Here is a 15,298-nt window from a genome sequence, read left to right as displayed (position 1 = left end):
ACACACGCACACGGGGTAACTATCATGTCAGGAGACAGATGTGTTAGATAAATTGTTTCTTATGTAAATCACCAGCGACATTTTTTCTTTGACTCTACCTTCCTGCTCCTTTAGTCCCTGCAAAATTCTAAGTGTTCGTATATCCTGTTTAAACTTTTACGTTAAACCTCATCCCCTCATGAGAGATGGTCCCTCTTCCTCAGGATTTGATATGTTTTCAACTGGATAAATATCATTGAAAATAGTTTTTCAGACAAAATTTTTTAATGGTTCCTATTTCCTGCCTGGTTCCTAATGTTGTTTTCATTATTCAAATGGCAACTCTTTCCCTTAGCATTTTAAAAACTCTTTTAGTGGTATGTCTCAGTGGTCACACTTCTTATAACCTCTGCTCAGCTCTTTTTTTTTAATTTAAAAACACACACTAGGTCTCACTGCTGTGTTCTGCTTTTCCCTTCCTTGCAGTTGGAGGGCTTCTCACGGTGATGGTTCTTTGTTTGGGCTCTTTAGCACAAACACGGGTGATGAGGTGCATGGACTTGGTTGTCATACAGCATGTGGAATCTTCCCCGATGAGGAATTCAGTCTGCGTTCCCTGCATTGGCAGGTGGATTCTGAACCACTGGACGCCTAGAGAAGCTCCACTGCTCAGTTATTGCTTCCTGTTTCCTAGCTTTCATTCTTGTTTTAGGCTGGCTGGCTTTGGTGAGACCTACGTGAGCATAGCTTCATTCTTTCCGGGCCTATTAGCAGCTGTCCTTCACACCTTCCCAGTAGCAATATCGGACACCTTCCCACCTGGGGGGCTGTGTTCCGTGTCATATCTGTTTGCCGTTTTATACAGTTCCTGGGGCTCTCAGAGCAAGAATACTAGAGTGGTTTGCCAGTCCTGTGGACCTCATGTTTGCCACATGGATCACATGTTTGCCACAGTGGATCTCATGTTCAGTCAAAGCTCTTCACTGTGACCCATCTGTCTTGGGTGGCCCTGCACGAAAAATGGCTCATAGCTTCGCTGAGTTATGGCAGCCCCTTCACCACACAAGGCCGTCATCCGTGAAGGGGGCATAGCTCAGCTGACAACCACTCTTGTTCTGTATTCTGGCAACAGCTGGAGTCAGGGGGCACAAACACCTTGACCTTGGAGAGCTGTGCCTGTGTGTAACACGCATTCAAGGTGCATGCAGCTTACAGTGAGCCCTGGCAGGGTACGTGATCACTCCCTTTTCTCTTTCCTGTCATCCTGCAGCATTTCAGGTGCACCCAGCCTTCCACATCCTCAGGACTCTACCAGAGGTCTCTGGAGTGGTCTGGGACTGCCTGGTCTTTCCCATCCCCGTTAACACATTTTTCCTGGTCTCTTGTCTGCTCGTGTGGCATGACCTACGTGATGCCAAAGATGCTCCTTTTTTCAAATCAGTTGGCACTCATCAATGACTATTGCTTTGAAAAATCTCTTATGAGGAGCTTGTATGCAGAGCTTTAGGTAATTCTGCACCTGCAGCAAGGCCTCTGCTTCTGGGGTTTGAGCTTCAGAGTAGCACCCCCACCCCAGTTGGACACCGCAGACCCCGTGTTTTGTAAACATCATCAGTGCTCTTTCTTTCGTAAACACTCTTCACTTTTGTTCTATGTGTGTCTGTGTGTGTACTCAGTTGGTAAATCATGTCTGATCTTGCAACCTCAACCCCATGGACTGTAGCCTGCCAGGCTCTTCTGTCCATGGGATTCTGCAGGCAAGATTAATGCCATTATCTCCTCCAGGGCATCTTCTTGACCTAGGCATCTAAGCTGTGTCTCAGGCGTCTCTTGCATTTGTAGGTGTATTTATTTATCTATTTTTTTTTTTTACCACCGCACCCCCTGGTACCCCATGTAAGTCTGCATTCTGCAAAATCCTTTCCACCCCTGCAGCCACACATCAGATGAATGCTGCCTAACCCCACAGTTGTGCTGTTTACAGGTGCCACTTTGAACAACTCAGATTCTGTTTCTAGTTGTCTGACTAACCAGTTCCATCTCTCATGTGACATCTGGTCGGAATCTTATATTACCATATAAAACTACCATCCGTGGTATACTCGCTCTTCTCGCCAAGACACTTGTATGAGTCACACCATGCATCCTAAACAGAGTTTTCTCCCCTTTCCTTGTACACTAGATTTGCTGCCTAGTTGAAATTACATGTTTTGTGCATTTGCAAACATGGCACCTTTGCTCACTACAAGTATGTGCTTTAATCAATTTATTGATCAGTATAGGAATCCAGTAACATCAGCAAAAGCAGAGGAGATTCATTGTTGGAAAGCCATGGATTCAGATTCTTGATATCCTGGGAGAGAAGAAAGGATGATTTCCCAGGAAAAGGTCTTATATCTTCATCTGGATGATTGGGACACATTAGTGGTTCGATGCGGCTCATATGCGTATTTCGTTTTTTCTTTAAACATGAAAAAAAAAAAAAAGTAAAACGTTGTTGAGCTGATTAGGATTAATGTGATATTGGCCAGAGCATGAAAGATAAAAGAGAAGCAGTTGCTGGTGGAAGCAGCAGAGAAATTATCCTACCAGACCCTTTTCACAGAAGTTCCTGTGTGTGTGTCCCTGTGGGGTTGCACAAAATTACCACCTGGTGAAACTAGCGGTGAGCAGTCTTGTATCAGCTCTTACGCTGAGAGTCACTACGTTACATATTCAGAGGTCTGAGATGGAGGAGACTCTATCCTGTCAATGTTTAGATACTTAATCCAAATACGAAGGAAGCCTGAGCCATTGCCGCCTGGCAAGGTGGACTGCCTTGTTATCCTATTCTTTTTTTTTTTTCTGATTAATTTTAATTGAAAAGTCCTTGGTTTGCAATGCTGTGTTACTTTCAGCCGTAAAGCAACGTGATTTATTTATACATTTGTTGTTGTTATTTAGCCGCTAAGTCGTGTCCTCCTCTTTGTGTCCTATCGACTATAGCGTGCCAGACTCCTCTGTCTTTTGGATTTTCCAGGCAAGAATGCTGGTGTGGGGTACCGTTTCCTACTCCACGGGGATCTTCCCCTCCCAGGGATAGAACCTGACGCCCCTGTGGCTGCTGCATTGGCAGGCAGATTCTTGACCTCTGAGTCACCTGGAACGCCCTCAGTAAATGTAGGTGAATGGATACCGTTTTACATTCTTGTTCTTACGAATCACTGCAAGACATTGAGGATACTTCTCTGTGCTCTCCAGCAGGTCTTTATTGTTTATTTTATATATTTTACTGTGGATCTGTTCAAATTCCTAGTTTATCCCTTGCCTACTTCCTCTTGGTAACTATTAATGTTGTCCGTGTATGAGATTCTATTTCTGTGTTATGAACGGTTCATTTGCATCATATTTTACATCCCACGTGGAAGTGATAGCATATGATATTTGCCTTTCTTTCCCTGACTCACTTCACTCAGTAAGATCATCGCCAGGTCCATCCATGTTGCTGGAAATGGCATTATTCCATTCGTTTTCATGGCCAGATAATATTCCGTTATATACGAAAACCATTCTTAAGGCAGTACAACCCCCCGCCAAAAAAAAAAAGTGTGAGCCGAGTGAAAAAAAGCTGTGTGTTTGTGTCACATTTCTACTCACCCAAACTGATGTTCTCTTTTCTTATGCAGGACAGTTGTCTGTGAGAGAGAATGAATGAGGGGAGAAATTACCATTGACATGCCTCTATTTCAAAGGATTATTTCAAAACAGCTTTTATCAAAGATGTCTCTGTAAATAGGAAATCTGACTTGAACGTCCTCGTGGTGTGTTTTCACTTTGGATACCTGCTGTCTTCCGGGGCTTTACCTGTTTCGATGCCATTTTCTATATTTTCATTTGGGATCCCCCTTTCACTGTTCAGTTCCTGATACTTCTGAAATTCTTCTTGAGTGTAACTGTCTCCTTTGGCTGGATTTCATAGCAAAGAAGGCAGAAGAGGTGTGTGTTAGAATCTTTTATAGGTTACAGAGAATCACCCGGCTCGTAGCTGTAGTGATTGCTAAGTCTCACCATAACCATTGCCCTCCACCATCACCTAAACTCTGCTCACCAGGTATTTTTCTACAGTCATGCCCGAGCGTGGACACAGGTTTTCAGATGGGTCCATGGGGGTAGAGTCCACATAATTAACATGTTATCATGTTTCAGTTCTCCCAACTAGTGAGTAAACTACAGATCATTCGCTTGTGAGCTTAAGCCTGCCCCAGTGAGATGCAGTCCTTCGTGGTACATCGGAGAAGGTCACGGTGGGTTTGAGACTCAGAATTTCTCCCGGCACTAACTCTTCCTGTCCACTTTGTCTACATCCTAGAATTCCATCCCTGGGGTTTTCATGAACCCTCATGAAATGAATGGAGGGCGGAAATGATTTGGAATTTTCTAGCCTGCCAGGCTCCTTGTCCATGGGGATTTTCCAGGCAAGAATATTGGAGTAGGTTGCCATGCCCTCCTCCAGGCAATATTCCCAACCCAGGGATCGAACCCAGGTCTCCCTCATTGCAGGCAGATTCATTACCATATGAGCCAGCAGGGAAGCACTAATATAAGGTCTGTGTTTTCCTCTCTCCTTACTATAAAAATATTGATCATATGAACACATCTGCTTTGTATTGGATAAGCTACAGTACATACCGACGCCTTTAGTTATTCTTGTGATCTTCTCTCCATCATAGTTTTCAATGTAAGTTACCAGCATGTGGTCTGATGCATGAATCAGTCGCAAAACATTTGTACCTGCGACTGTGAGAGAAAAAGAATTCAAATTTCACTATGATTATTTGCTTTCCTTTCCAATGAACATGTCTTATGCTTCACACGCTATTGTCTGTCTTCCCTCTAATTGTGAACTTTATCTCATTAACATTTGTAGTGGTGTGTTGTTAGTACCAGTTATGACAGCTAGTGAACTAGGAAAGCCTTCTACACACTGCTTTCACCTGAAGATAATTAAGACATCCAGTCTTCTAACCTGAGGAGTCTGTAAATGATAACAAAGTTTCTTATTGCAAGCATCCTGAGTGTTGAACCTCAACCATCTCCTACCAGCTCACAAGAGCTGTCTGTTAAATTTTCAGGAATTCTGTGACCGAGTTTACAAGTACAGTCATGGGTAGAAGGGAATTCTAAAAAATTAAATGAATAATGTTAGAATGAGAGTTAATACATCATCCAGATTTATTTCCTAGTACACGAGGTAATTAAACAGGTACAAATTACTGCAAAATGTTGGACATATATACTCTGAAATTATTGCAGGTTAGATCCTGTTACTGCATGTCCACATTTGAAATTAATATAAATTCATCAGACCAAGGTTACAGTGCTTTGCTGTACATTTTTTTCCTTGAAAATGAAACATAGGGACATATGATCACAATATAATCTTACAGAATTGATATTCATATTTGAGAATTATTTCCTTTTATTTTCAACTACTAAGGTAGATGTCTATATTAAGGCCCATTTCAAATTTTGTATTTCTATTCATATTTGAGACTTATTTCTTATCTTAAACTATAGAGATAGAAGTCTATGCTAAAGTCCCATTCAAATTATGTATAAATCAGTTTGAAATTTTTGCTCTTATTTTTGCTCGTAAGTTTTCTCATTTGGGGCTTTCAATTAATCATGTTATACTTACTGAACTTGCTAATAAAGAGCTTTAAATATTTAAAGAATTTCTTAAGGCAAATTTGATCATGTAGGTAAAATAAAAGGTAGAACAGTGCAGGAGAGAGTCATTATATTCTCGCACTTCCTCATGCCCAAGGAACACAAGGAGTCAACATGCTGGGGCTTCTTCTCAGGGACCATCACTGGCGACATTATACCCTTGGACCTCATCCTGATGTTGTGGGACAGTATAGATTCCTGAAAAATTAACTGGCTTTTCCAAGGTTGCCTTGGTAATGAGTAGAGGGAATAGGCCACCCGTTCAGACATCTAGTCTTGGATGGAACCGAGACTATCCGTCTGAACACGTTTCATGCGACAACCCACTGGAAAAGCTCAGATACTCACATTCGATGATGTAAACATCTCCTTCTTGCCTCTTTGCCACTTCATGGAACAACTGGCATGTCCCGTCAAGCCTGAAAAACAGACGAGAAATTCTCTCCTCACCATCCATGCCCCAGTACTTCAGGACACCCTTCTGTGAGTAGAGTTCACACGCTCAACTCCACAGCCATGACCCACTGCACCCCGTGTTGGAAGTCAACAGCCTCCTTGTTCTCAGTTGGGTCAGATTGTGCTTACTTGACATAAAATGTAAGGGAGAGGTATTCGCAGCCATTAATACATTCAATCTGACGATAGAGACACCTCAGTGGGCCCCCTTCCACAATCTTCTCCTTGTTATCCGCAGCTAAGTAAATGGTGCGCCAGTCTCCTCTGACCTAAGAAAGAAAGTTTCCATGAACATCAGTCGGGCTTTTTTTCTGGTTCCTCACCAATATACAGCAACATCTTTGCTTCTGCATTTACCCCAGAGCAGAAGTAAATTGAATCTCATTAAACAAAGAAGAGGTCTGCCCCCTACTTTGTTGAATAACATGACATGAATTCATGATTCCTATTTGAGCAGAAATCATAGAATTCAGAGAATTTTGCACAGAATTCGGAGTTTTTTGAAATAGCTAAAAGAAAGCCAATAAAGACTGTGATGGGTTCATCACTTTCTGAATGACCACGTTAGGCTTTTTTTTTTTTTTTTTTTTTGAACATAAAGAGAAAGAACAACAACTCAAAAAAAAAAAAAATACAAAGAGCATCTCATGTAGTTAATGGGCCATGGTATATCTACAATCTGGTCATACATATAAACACGAAATCTGTGTCACACGCACACACAACCTCACAGACACACCCATGCAAACACACAGTCACACACACAAGCAAGCAAGACCTTCTAGCAGATCAGCTCATTCTGGGTACCTTTGAGGGGTCTATCTCAACTGGAGTTTCCTGGGCAGCACAAACCAGGACAAGGACAAGACTCGGCCACACAATCTTCATTCTGACTCTCGTGTTGCTCCTTCTAGACAAGCTGAGGGCGCCCCAGTTGTTGAAGAGGTTGTGAGTCGGTTCCACTTTTTATAGGATATGTCTCTTGGCAGAATACATATTGATCAAACTGTGGTTTATCACAAGACTTTAGTTCCAGAGACATCAGCTTCTGACATCCTGCTTGGCAGCTGAGCTTTTTGGCATTCTGTGCTTCTTACGAAACTCCTGTGTTATTTCTTTCACATTGAAGAGATCTTTTAAAGCTTATTTTCTAAAACTAAAGATGACATTGTCTGGTTTAAGAAGATAAATATATGGTGTCTCTACCAGGAATCAGTTATCAGGGCATTCTTCAGAGGGGTATTTTTTTTAATATTTCAATTGAAGTATAATTGATGTACAGTTTTTGTTGTTGTCGTTCTTAGGTATCATGTAGATATGCATAATTTTATTTCTCTTTCTAATGTTATAAAAGTATTGGCTTTTTTATTCCCTATGTTATACAGTATGTTTTTGTACATTATTTTTTCTCTATATAGTAGTTTGCACCTCTTATTGCACTCCTCCTGTCTTAACCCACCACTTTGCATCATCCCACTCATCACCACTAGTTTGTTCTCTCTGTGTCTGCTCCTTTGTTGTTATATTAAAATGTTTGTTTCATTTTTTTCAATTCCATATATAAGTGATATCATACAGTATTTGTCCTTTCTGCATCTGACTTACTTCATTTAGCATAATGCCCTCAAAGTCCATCCATGGTGTTGTACACTTCACATTTTTATGGTTGACAAGTATTCCACTGATTCATGTTTGATACACACACATATACATGTGTGTGTGTACATATATAAACACATATATATGTATTTACAAATGCACAAGTTTAAATAAAATTACAAATTACAAATTCCATGTATTTGTGTATGGATACACATAGATGTGTGTGTATATATACATATATATATATATGCACGAGTGTTCCACTGTATTTGTGTATGATACACACACAAACTGTGTGTGTGTGTGTATGTGTGTGTGTTTACACACATATGCACACACATTCTGTGGCTTCTTTGGGCTCCCCAGGTGGCATGAAAGGTAAAGAATCCACCTGCCAATGTGAGAGATGGGTGCAGATTCGATCCCTGAGTCGGGACGATCTCCTGGAGAAGGAAGTGGCAACCCACTGCAGCATTCTTTCCTGGAGAGTCCCATGAACAGAGGGATCTGGCAATCTACAGTCCCTGGGGTCACACGTGTGGGACATGACTTAGTGCATAAAACCATTACCATGGCTTCTTTATATTTTTATTTAAATTGAATGAAATATTTTCAACAGGAGCAAATTCTCATCTTCTACCCTACTCAAGGATCCTTCCCTAATTCGTTATTGCAGTTTCATTTTGCATTAATTTTTTTTCTCTCAGTTTTATTTATTTATTTTTTTACTTTACAGTGTTGTATTGGTTTTGCCATACACTGACATGAATCCGCCATGGGTGTACATGTGTTGTACTCTGACTACGGTTTATCAGGTTGCTCTTTTATATGTAGCCCCGACACTAAGCTTCAGGTTCTTTCAACCATCATCCTGTCTGTCCATGAATCAGGCACACTCGATTAAAGAAACCGAGGGCATCCACTCTCTAAATGACACTCACTTGGGTGGTTTGCTCCCATGAGGTCACCAGCACTATGATGATCATGTTCATAATAAGAAAGTACATGGATGGAACCTGATCAGAGATATAAAATACAGAAACTGACCTAGACCCGTGTTACTGAACTAAACGCTATAGCTGAACTGAAAGATGAGTTTTTAAAACTCTTATTTGAGATGTAAGTGATACACAACAAAAACTCACGTATTTCAGATTGTACAGTTGATAAAGTTTGGATGAATAGAGCTGTGAAAACTTTTCCCCGATTAGGATCTGAGTATATCTGTCAGCTTCAAAACTATCCTTGGACTCCCTTGTCATACCTACTTCTGCTGCTTTTCAACCAGCTGTCCCAGCCCAGACTTGGGAACCCACTCCTCAGTTTTATGGCACAATACATTAATTGGTATTCTTTAGAATTTTTAAAGTATTGAATCTGTGTGTGTGTGTATCTGGATTATTTCCCTCAGCATATTGGTCTGAGTAAATACCTATGTTTTTTGTAGATCCGTTCCCATTGGCCCTGCATAGTGCCTTCAGGGTATGTCCTCTTTTCATCCTTTGCAGTGTTGATGGATACATGTTCATAGACAAGGTTTTGTAAGGAACTAAGCTGCTCATCTGGCTGGGTAGTCACTTAGGGGTGGAGCTGGTGTATCTCAGTGCCTTCTGATTCTTGCTTCCTGCCAACAGGAGATGAGAATTGCCATTGCTCCATCCTTGCCAACATTCGTGTGGTCAGCTGTGTTCAGTTCAGATAGTATAGTGTGTGATGGCATGCAGTTACAGTTGCCATTTCCATTTCCTGAGTGAATAAAGAGGGGTGATTTCCATATGTCCATTCTCTTTGTGCGATAGTTACGGCTATGGTTTTTCCAGTAGTCATGTATGGATGGGAAAGTTGGACTATAAAGAAAGCTGAGTGCCAAAGAATGGATGCTTTTGAACTGTGGTGTTGGAGAAGACTCTTGAGAGTCCCTTGGACTGCAAGGAGATCCAACCAGTCCATCCTAAAGGAAATCAGTGCTGGGTGTTCCTTGGAAGGACTGATGCTGAAGCTGAAACTCTAATACTTTGGCCACCTCATGTGAAGAACTGACTCATTGTCAGACCCTGATGCTGGGAAAGATTGAGGGCAGGAGAAGGGGACGACAGAGGGTGAGACGGCTGAAAGACATCACTGACTCAGTGGACATGAGTTTGAGTAAACTCTGGGAGTTGGTGATGGACAGGGAGGCCTAGCGTGCTACAGTCCATGGGGTCACAAAGAGTCAGACCCAACTGAGCGACTGAACTGAACTGATTCTGTATGTGAAGTGGCTCTGCAAGTCATTTGTTCATTCCTGAGTGAATAAAGTTTTTATTTTTTATGAAGTTTGTAGAGTTTTAAGATATTCTGGACATGAGTCCCTTGTAAGATAAAGATGTGCCAATATTTTCTCTCTGTTGCTGGCTTCTCTTGTGCTTCCCTAGGGTTGTCCCACAAAGATGTAAAGATGTATTTTGATTGAGGCTTGGTTGTTGCCGTTCTGTTCCCAGCGTGGGATCCTGCTTGGTGTAGATTCTAATCAGTAACCAACTAAACTTTGACCACAGAGTATCCACCTGTGTTTTACCTCTAGAGTCTTTCTTGCTTTCTGTCTTACATATAGGTCTATGAGTCTCTCTGTGTTACTTGTAAAACATGGAGCAATGAATGTGGTGAAATTATTATTTTTTTTGGTCATATGAATTTCCAGTTTCTCCAACAGTTTTTCCTATATGATAATTATTTTACTGAATTTCCTTTGTAACTATATCCTAAAGCTATTTGCCTGTATATTCCTATCCCTTCCCCAGGAGCAGATTTGGTTGTATTTTGGTTTGCAAAACACGACCTTGACATACTCCTTTTCCTATTTGGAACCAGTCTGTTGTTCCATGTCCAGTTCTAACTGTTGCTTCCTGACCTGCAAACAGGTTTCTCAAGAGGCAGGTCAGATGGTCTGGTATTTCCATCTCCTTCTGAATTTTCCACAGTTTATTTTGATCCACACAGTCAGAGGCTTTGGCATAGTCAATAAAACAGAAATAGGTGCTTTTCTGGAACTCTCTTGCTTTTTTGATGATCCAGTGGATTATGGCAATTTGATCTCTGATTCCTCTGCCTTTTCTAGAACCAGCTTCAACATCTGGAACTTTACGGTTCACTTATTGCTGAAGCCTGGCTTGGAGAAGTTTGAGCATTACTTTACTAGTGTGTGAGATGAGTGCAACTGTGTTTTAGTGTGAACATTCTTTGGCATTGCCTTTCATTGGGGATAAGTGAGCATACCTTCATTCTTTCTGGGTTTATTAGTAGGTGTCCTCCACTCTTCCCCAGTAGCAGTATCGGCTAGCTTCTGACATGGGGTGGAGTTGCTCATCTTTCAGTGCCGTAACTTTTTGCCTTTTTATACAGGTCATGAAGTTCTCACTGTGAGAATACTGGAGTGTGTTGCCACTCCCTCCTCCGGTGGTCATGTTCTGGCTGCACTCTCCAGTATGACACGTCTTTCTTGGGTGGCCCTAGACGAAATTACTCATGCCTTCACTAAGTTATGCCTAGCCATTTTCCACACAAGTCTGGAGAAGGGAATGGCAAATGGCAAACCACTTCAGTATTCTTGCCTTGAGAGCCCCATGAACAATATGAAAAGGCAAAAAGATGTGACAGTGAACAGTGAACTCCCCGGGCCAGTAGGTGTCCCGTATGCTCCTGGAGAAGAGTGGAGAAACATTTCCAGAAAGAATGAAGAGCCAGAGCCAAAGCAAGACAAGGCTCAGTTGTGGATGTGACTGGTGATGGAAGTAAAGTCTGATGTTGTGAAGAACAACATTTCATAGGAACCTGGAGTGTTAGCTCCATGCGTCAAGGTGAATCAGAAGTGGTGAAACAGAACATGGCAAGAGTGAACATTGACAATCTAGAGATCAGTGAACTAAGAGGGACCAGATTGGGCGAATTTAATTCAGATGACCGTTACATCTACTACTGTGGGCAAGAATCCCTCAGACGATATGGAGTAGCCCTCATAGTCAACAAAAGGGTCCGAAATGCAGTATTTGGATGCAGTCCCAAAAACGACAGAATGATCTCTGTTCGTTTCCAAGGCAAACCATTCAATATCACAGTAATCCAAGTCTCTGCCCTAAACACTAATGCTGAAGAAACTGAAGTTTAACACTTTTATAATGACCTAAAAGACGGTCTAGAACTAACACCAAAAAAAGATGTCCTTTTCCTTATAGGGGACTGGAATGCTAAAGTAGGCAGTCAAGAGATCCCAGGAGTAACAGGCAAGTTTGACGTTAGAGTACAAAATGAAGGAAGGCTGAAGCTAACAGAATTTAGCAAAGAGAATGCACTGGCTGTAGCAAACACCCTTTTCCAACAACACAAGAGATGACTTCTACAGAGGACATCACTAAATGGTCAATACAAAATGATATTGGTTATATTCTTTGCAACACAAGGCAGTGATCCATGCAGGAGGCATAGGATAATAGTCAACCACCGTTGTTCCATTTTCTTTGAACAATTCAAGTGATCAGTCACTAATATCTTATGCTTGGAGGCCTTCGTATCAGTGTAACATGCATTCAAAGTGCATGTAGCTTACAGTAAGCCCTGGGTGACCAGAGATCTATTCTGTCTTTCCTGTCACTCCCCTAGCTTTTCAGTTGGACACAGCCTTCCACACCCCCAGGAACCTACCAAAGGTCTCCAGAGTGTTCTAGGTCTACCTCATCTTTCCCATCTCCCTGAAACATTTTTTCATGGCCTCTTGGCTGGTCAGCTGCATGATCATTTTGGGCACCCGTAATATTTCTTTTTCCCCTTCAGTTGGCACCAATCAACGAATGTTCTTTTGAAAACATCCCTGACGAGGAAAATTTATGCAGAACTGCAGACTACTCAGCACCCGTGTCAGCAGCAAGGCCACTGCTTCTGGGGGTGGGGCTGAGCTTGGCAGTCCCAAGTTGGACACAACAGACCCCGTGCTTTGTAACCACCATCAGTGCTGTTTCTTGAGTAAATACTGCTCACTTTGGTTGTAAATGGATCCATGCTCAATCAGTAGATGGCTTCTGACTCTTTGTGACCTCGTGGACTGGGCTCCTCTTTCCATGAGATTCTCAGGCAGGAATACTGGAGTGGGCTGCCATTTCCTCCTCCAGGGGATTTTCCTGACCCAGGGGCCAAAACTACATCTTTTACATCTCCTACGTTGACAGGCAGGTTTTTTTTTTTTTTTTTTAACCATTGTACCACCTTGGAAGGCCATGTAACACTGTATTCTGCTAAATCCTTACCACTACCAGCTTCCCTCATGACTCTGCTGATAAAGTATCTGCCTGCAATGTGGGAGACCTGGGTTTGATCCCCTGGAGAAGGGAAATGGCTACCCGTTCCAGCATTCTGGTCTGGAGAATTCCACGTACTGTATAGTTCATGGGGTCACAAAAATTGGACACGAGTGAGCGACTTTCACTTCACTTCACTTCACTTCACCTCCACCTCCCACCTCCCACCGTCACGTCACTTCACGTCACTTCACCAGATGAACCACATAGATGAACACTGCTTAGCTGCATAATTGAGTTGCTTTCAGATGCCAGTCAGGACAGAACATATTCTATTTGGAAGTCGTCTGACTGACCAGTCCCATCTCTCACGTGACATCTGGTGGGAACCTTACATCACTTTACGAAACTACCAGATGTGGCTTATTCTCTCTTTTCACCATAACACTTGCAGGATTCACACCACTGTGTCCTAAACGGAGTTATTTCCTCCATCATTGTATACTCGATTTTCCGCATGGTTGGATTTACATGTTTTGTGCATTCTCAAATATGGCACATTTCCTTGCTGACACATATGTATGCCAGTCAATTCATTGAATGATTTAAGAGTTCAGTAACATCAGCCAGAGCAGAGGACATTCACTGTTGGAAAGCCATGGGTCGAGGGTCATGATATCCTCGGAGATAAGAAATGATGATTTCAAGGAAAAGGTCTGTTATCTTCATATGGATGATTGGGACACAGCAGTGCTTCGATGTTGCTCGTATTCTTACTTTTTTTTTTTTCTTTAAACAAGAACAAAAGTAAAATGCTGTTGAACTGATTAGGATTAAAATGATATTGGCCAGAGCAGGAAAGGAAAAACAGCAGTGGTTACTGATGGAAGCTGTGGAGAAATTTCCTTACAAGACCCATTTCACAGAAGTCCCTATGTGTGCATGCCCCTGTGGGTTTGCATAGGATTACCACCTGGTGAAACTAGCGGTGAGCAGTCGTGTTATGTTGAGAGACACTAACCTACATATGCACATGTCCAAGATGTATAGCACATGTCCAAGATAACATAGCATGTAACTTGTGCCACTTATATCATCTGTAATCTTTTTTATCATCATAAAGGTGTTGTGGCTGCAAGGTCCTGCATTCACAGTGGGATTCCCCAGGGATCATCATATTTCCCAGCTCAGGGCTTCACACGGCCTTCACGTTTGACCTCAAAGCATCCCTCTGTGGACTGTAGACCAATGTGAGTGTTTGAACATTTAAATCCAAAGACTGAAGGAAGCCCAATACTTTGTCACGTGGCGAGGTACGTGTTTTTCTATCTCAGTCTTTTTTAAAAATTAATTTATATTGAAATGTAGTTGATTTACAATGTCGTGTTCATTTCTGGTGTACAGCAATGTGATTCATTTATGCATTTCTTGTTGTTCAGTCGCTAAGTCACATCCCTCTCTTTTTTGTCTCTCTGCACTGTAGACTGCTGGGCTACTCTGTCCGTGGGTTTTCCCATGGAACAATATTGGAGTGGGTTGCCATTTCCTCCTCCAGGGTATCTTTATGACCCAGAGATCAAACTTACATCTCCTGCATTGGAAAGCAGATTCTTTATCATTGAGCCACCAGGGAAGCCCTCAGTTATACATCTGTGTAGCTAAATATGTACCTTTTAAGAATCTTTTCGTTTATAGGTTATTACAAGACAATAGATTTCTGTGTTATATAGTAGGTCCTGTTATTTATTTTATGTGAAGTAGTGTGTATCCGTTAATCTAAAACTCCTAATTTACCCATCCCCAGAATTTTCTCCTTGGTAATGATAAATTTGTTTCCTGTGTCTGTGAATCTGTTTCTGCTTTATAAATAGTTCATTTGCATCCCATTTTACGTTTCCCCTGTAAGTGATGTCATAGGATATTTGCTTTTCTCTTTCTGACTTAACCTCACTTAGTATGGTCATCTGTAGGCCCAACCGTCTTGCTGTACATGGAGTTACTTATTCTTTGTCTTAGTTGAGTAATAGTTCATTGTGTATATACTGCATTCTTAATGCAGTACGCAACAGAAGAAAAGTCTTCACTTACAACGAAAACTCAGTATTGTATGTATCATTATTCTCCTCACCCACTGGAGGTTTTCAGTTCTTATTTAAGACAATTGTCTGTGAAAGACAGTGGATGAGGGGAAAAATGACCATTGACATGCCTCTATTTCAAAGGATTGTTTTATAGCAGCCTTTGTAAAAGATGGCTGTGCAAATAGGAAATTTGAATCGAGTCTC

At 41.7% G+C, this 15,298-nt stretch overlaps 1 protein-coding gene across 1 annotated transcript; it reads right to left on the bottom strand.

Moving 5' to 3' along the window:
* Positions 1-3,615: 3,615 nt before the first annotated feature.
* Positions 3,616-7,106, bottom strand: LOC122434853 (allergen Bos d 2-like). The gene is made up of 6 exons (XM_043458621.1): positions 6,952-7,106; positions 6,274-6,413; positions 6,037-6,107; positions 4,648-4,755; positions 3,823-3,924; positions 3,616-3,653 (listed from the first exon to the last, which is right to left on the bottom strand). The coding sequence occupies exons 1-6, from the start codon at positions 7,030-7,032 to the stop codon at positions 3,637-3,639; spliced, it is 519 nt and encodes a 172-aa protein (XP_043314556.1). The 5' UTR covers positions 7,033-7,106; the 3' UTR covers positions 3,616-3,636.
* Between the last annotated feature and the right edge of the window lie 8,192 nt (positions 7,107-15,298).

The sequence above is a fragment of the Cervus canadensis genome, chromosome X (assembly GCF_019320065.1).
Source record: "Cervus canadensis isolate Bull #8, Minnesota chromosome X, ASM1932006v1, whole genome shotgun sequence".
Lineage (NCBI taxonomy): Eukaryota > Metazoa > Chordata > Mammalia > Artiodactyla > Cervidae > Cervus > Cervus canadensis.
The sequence above is the reverse complement of the archived record's forward strand: the minus strand, read 5'-3'. Positions and strand labels throughout refer to the sequence as shown.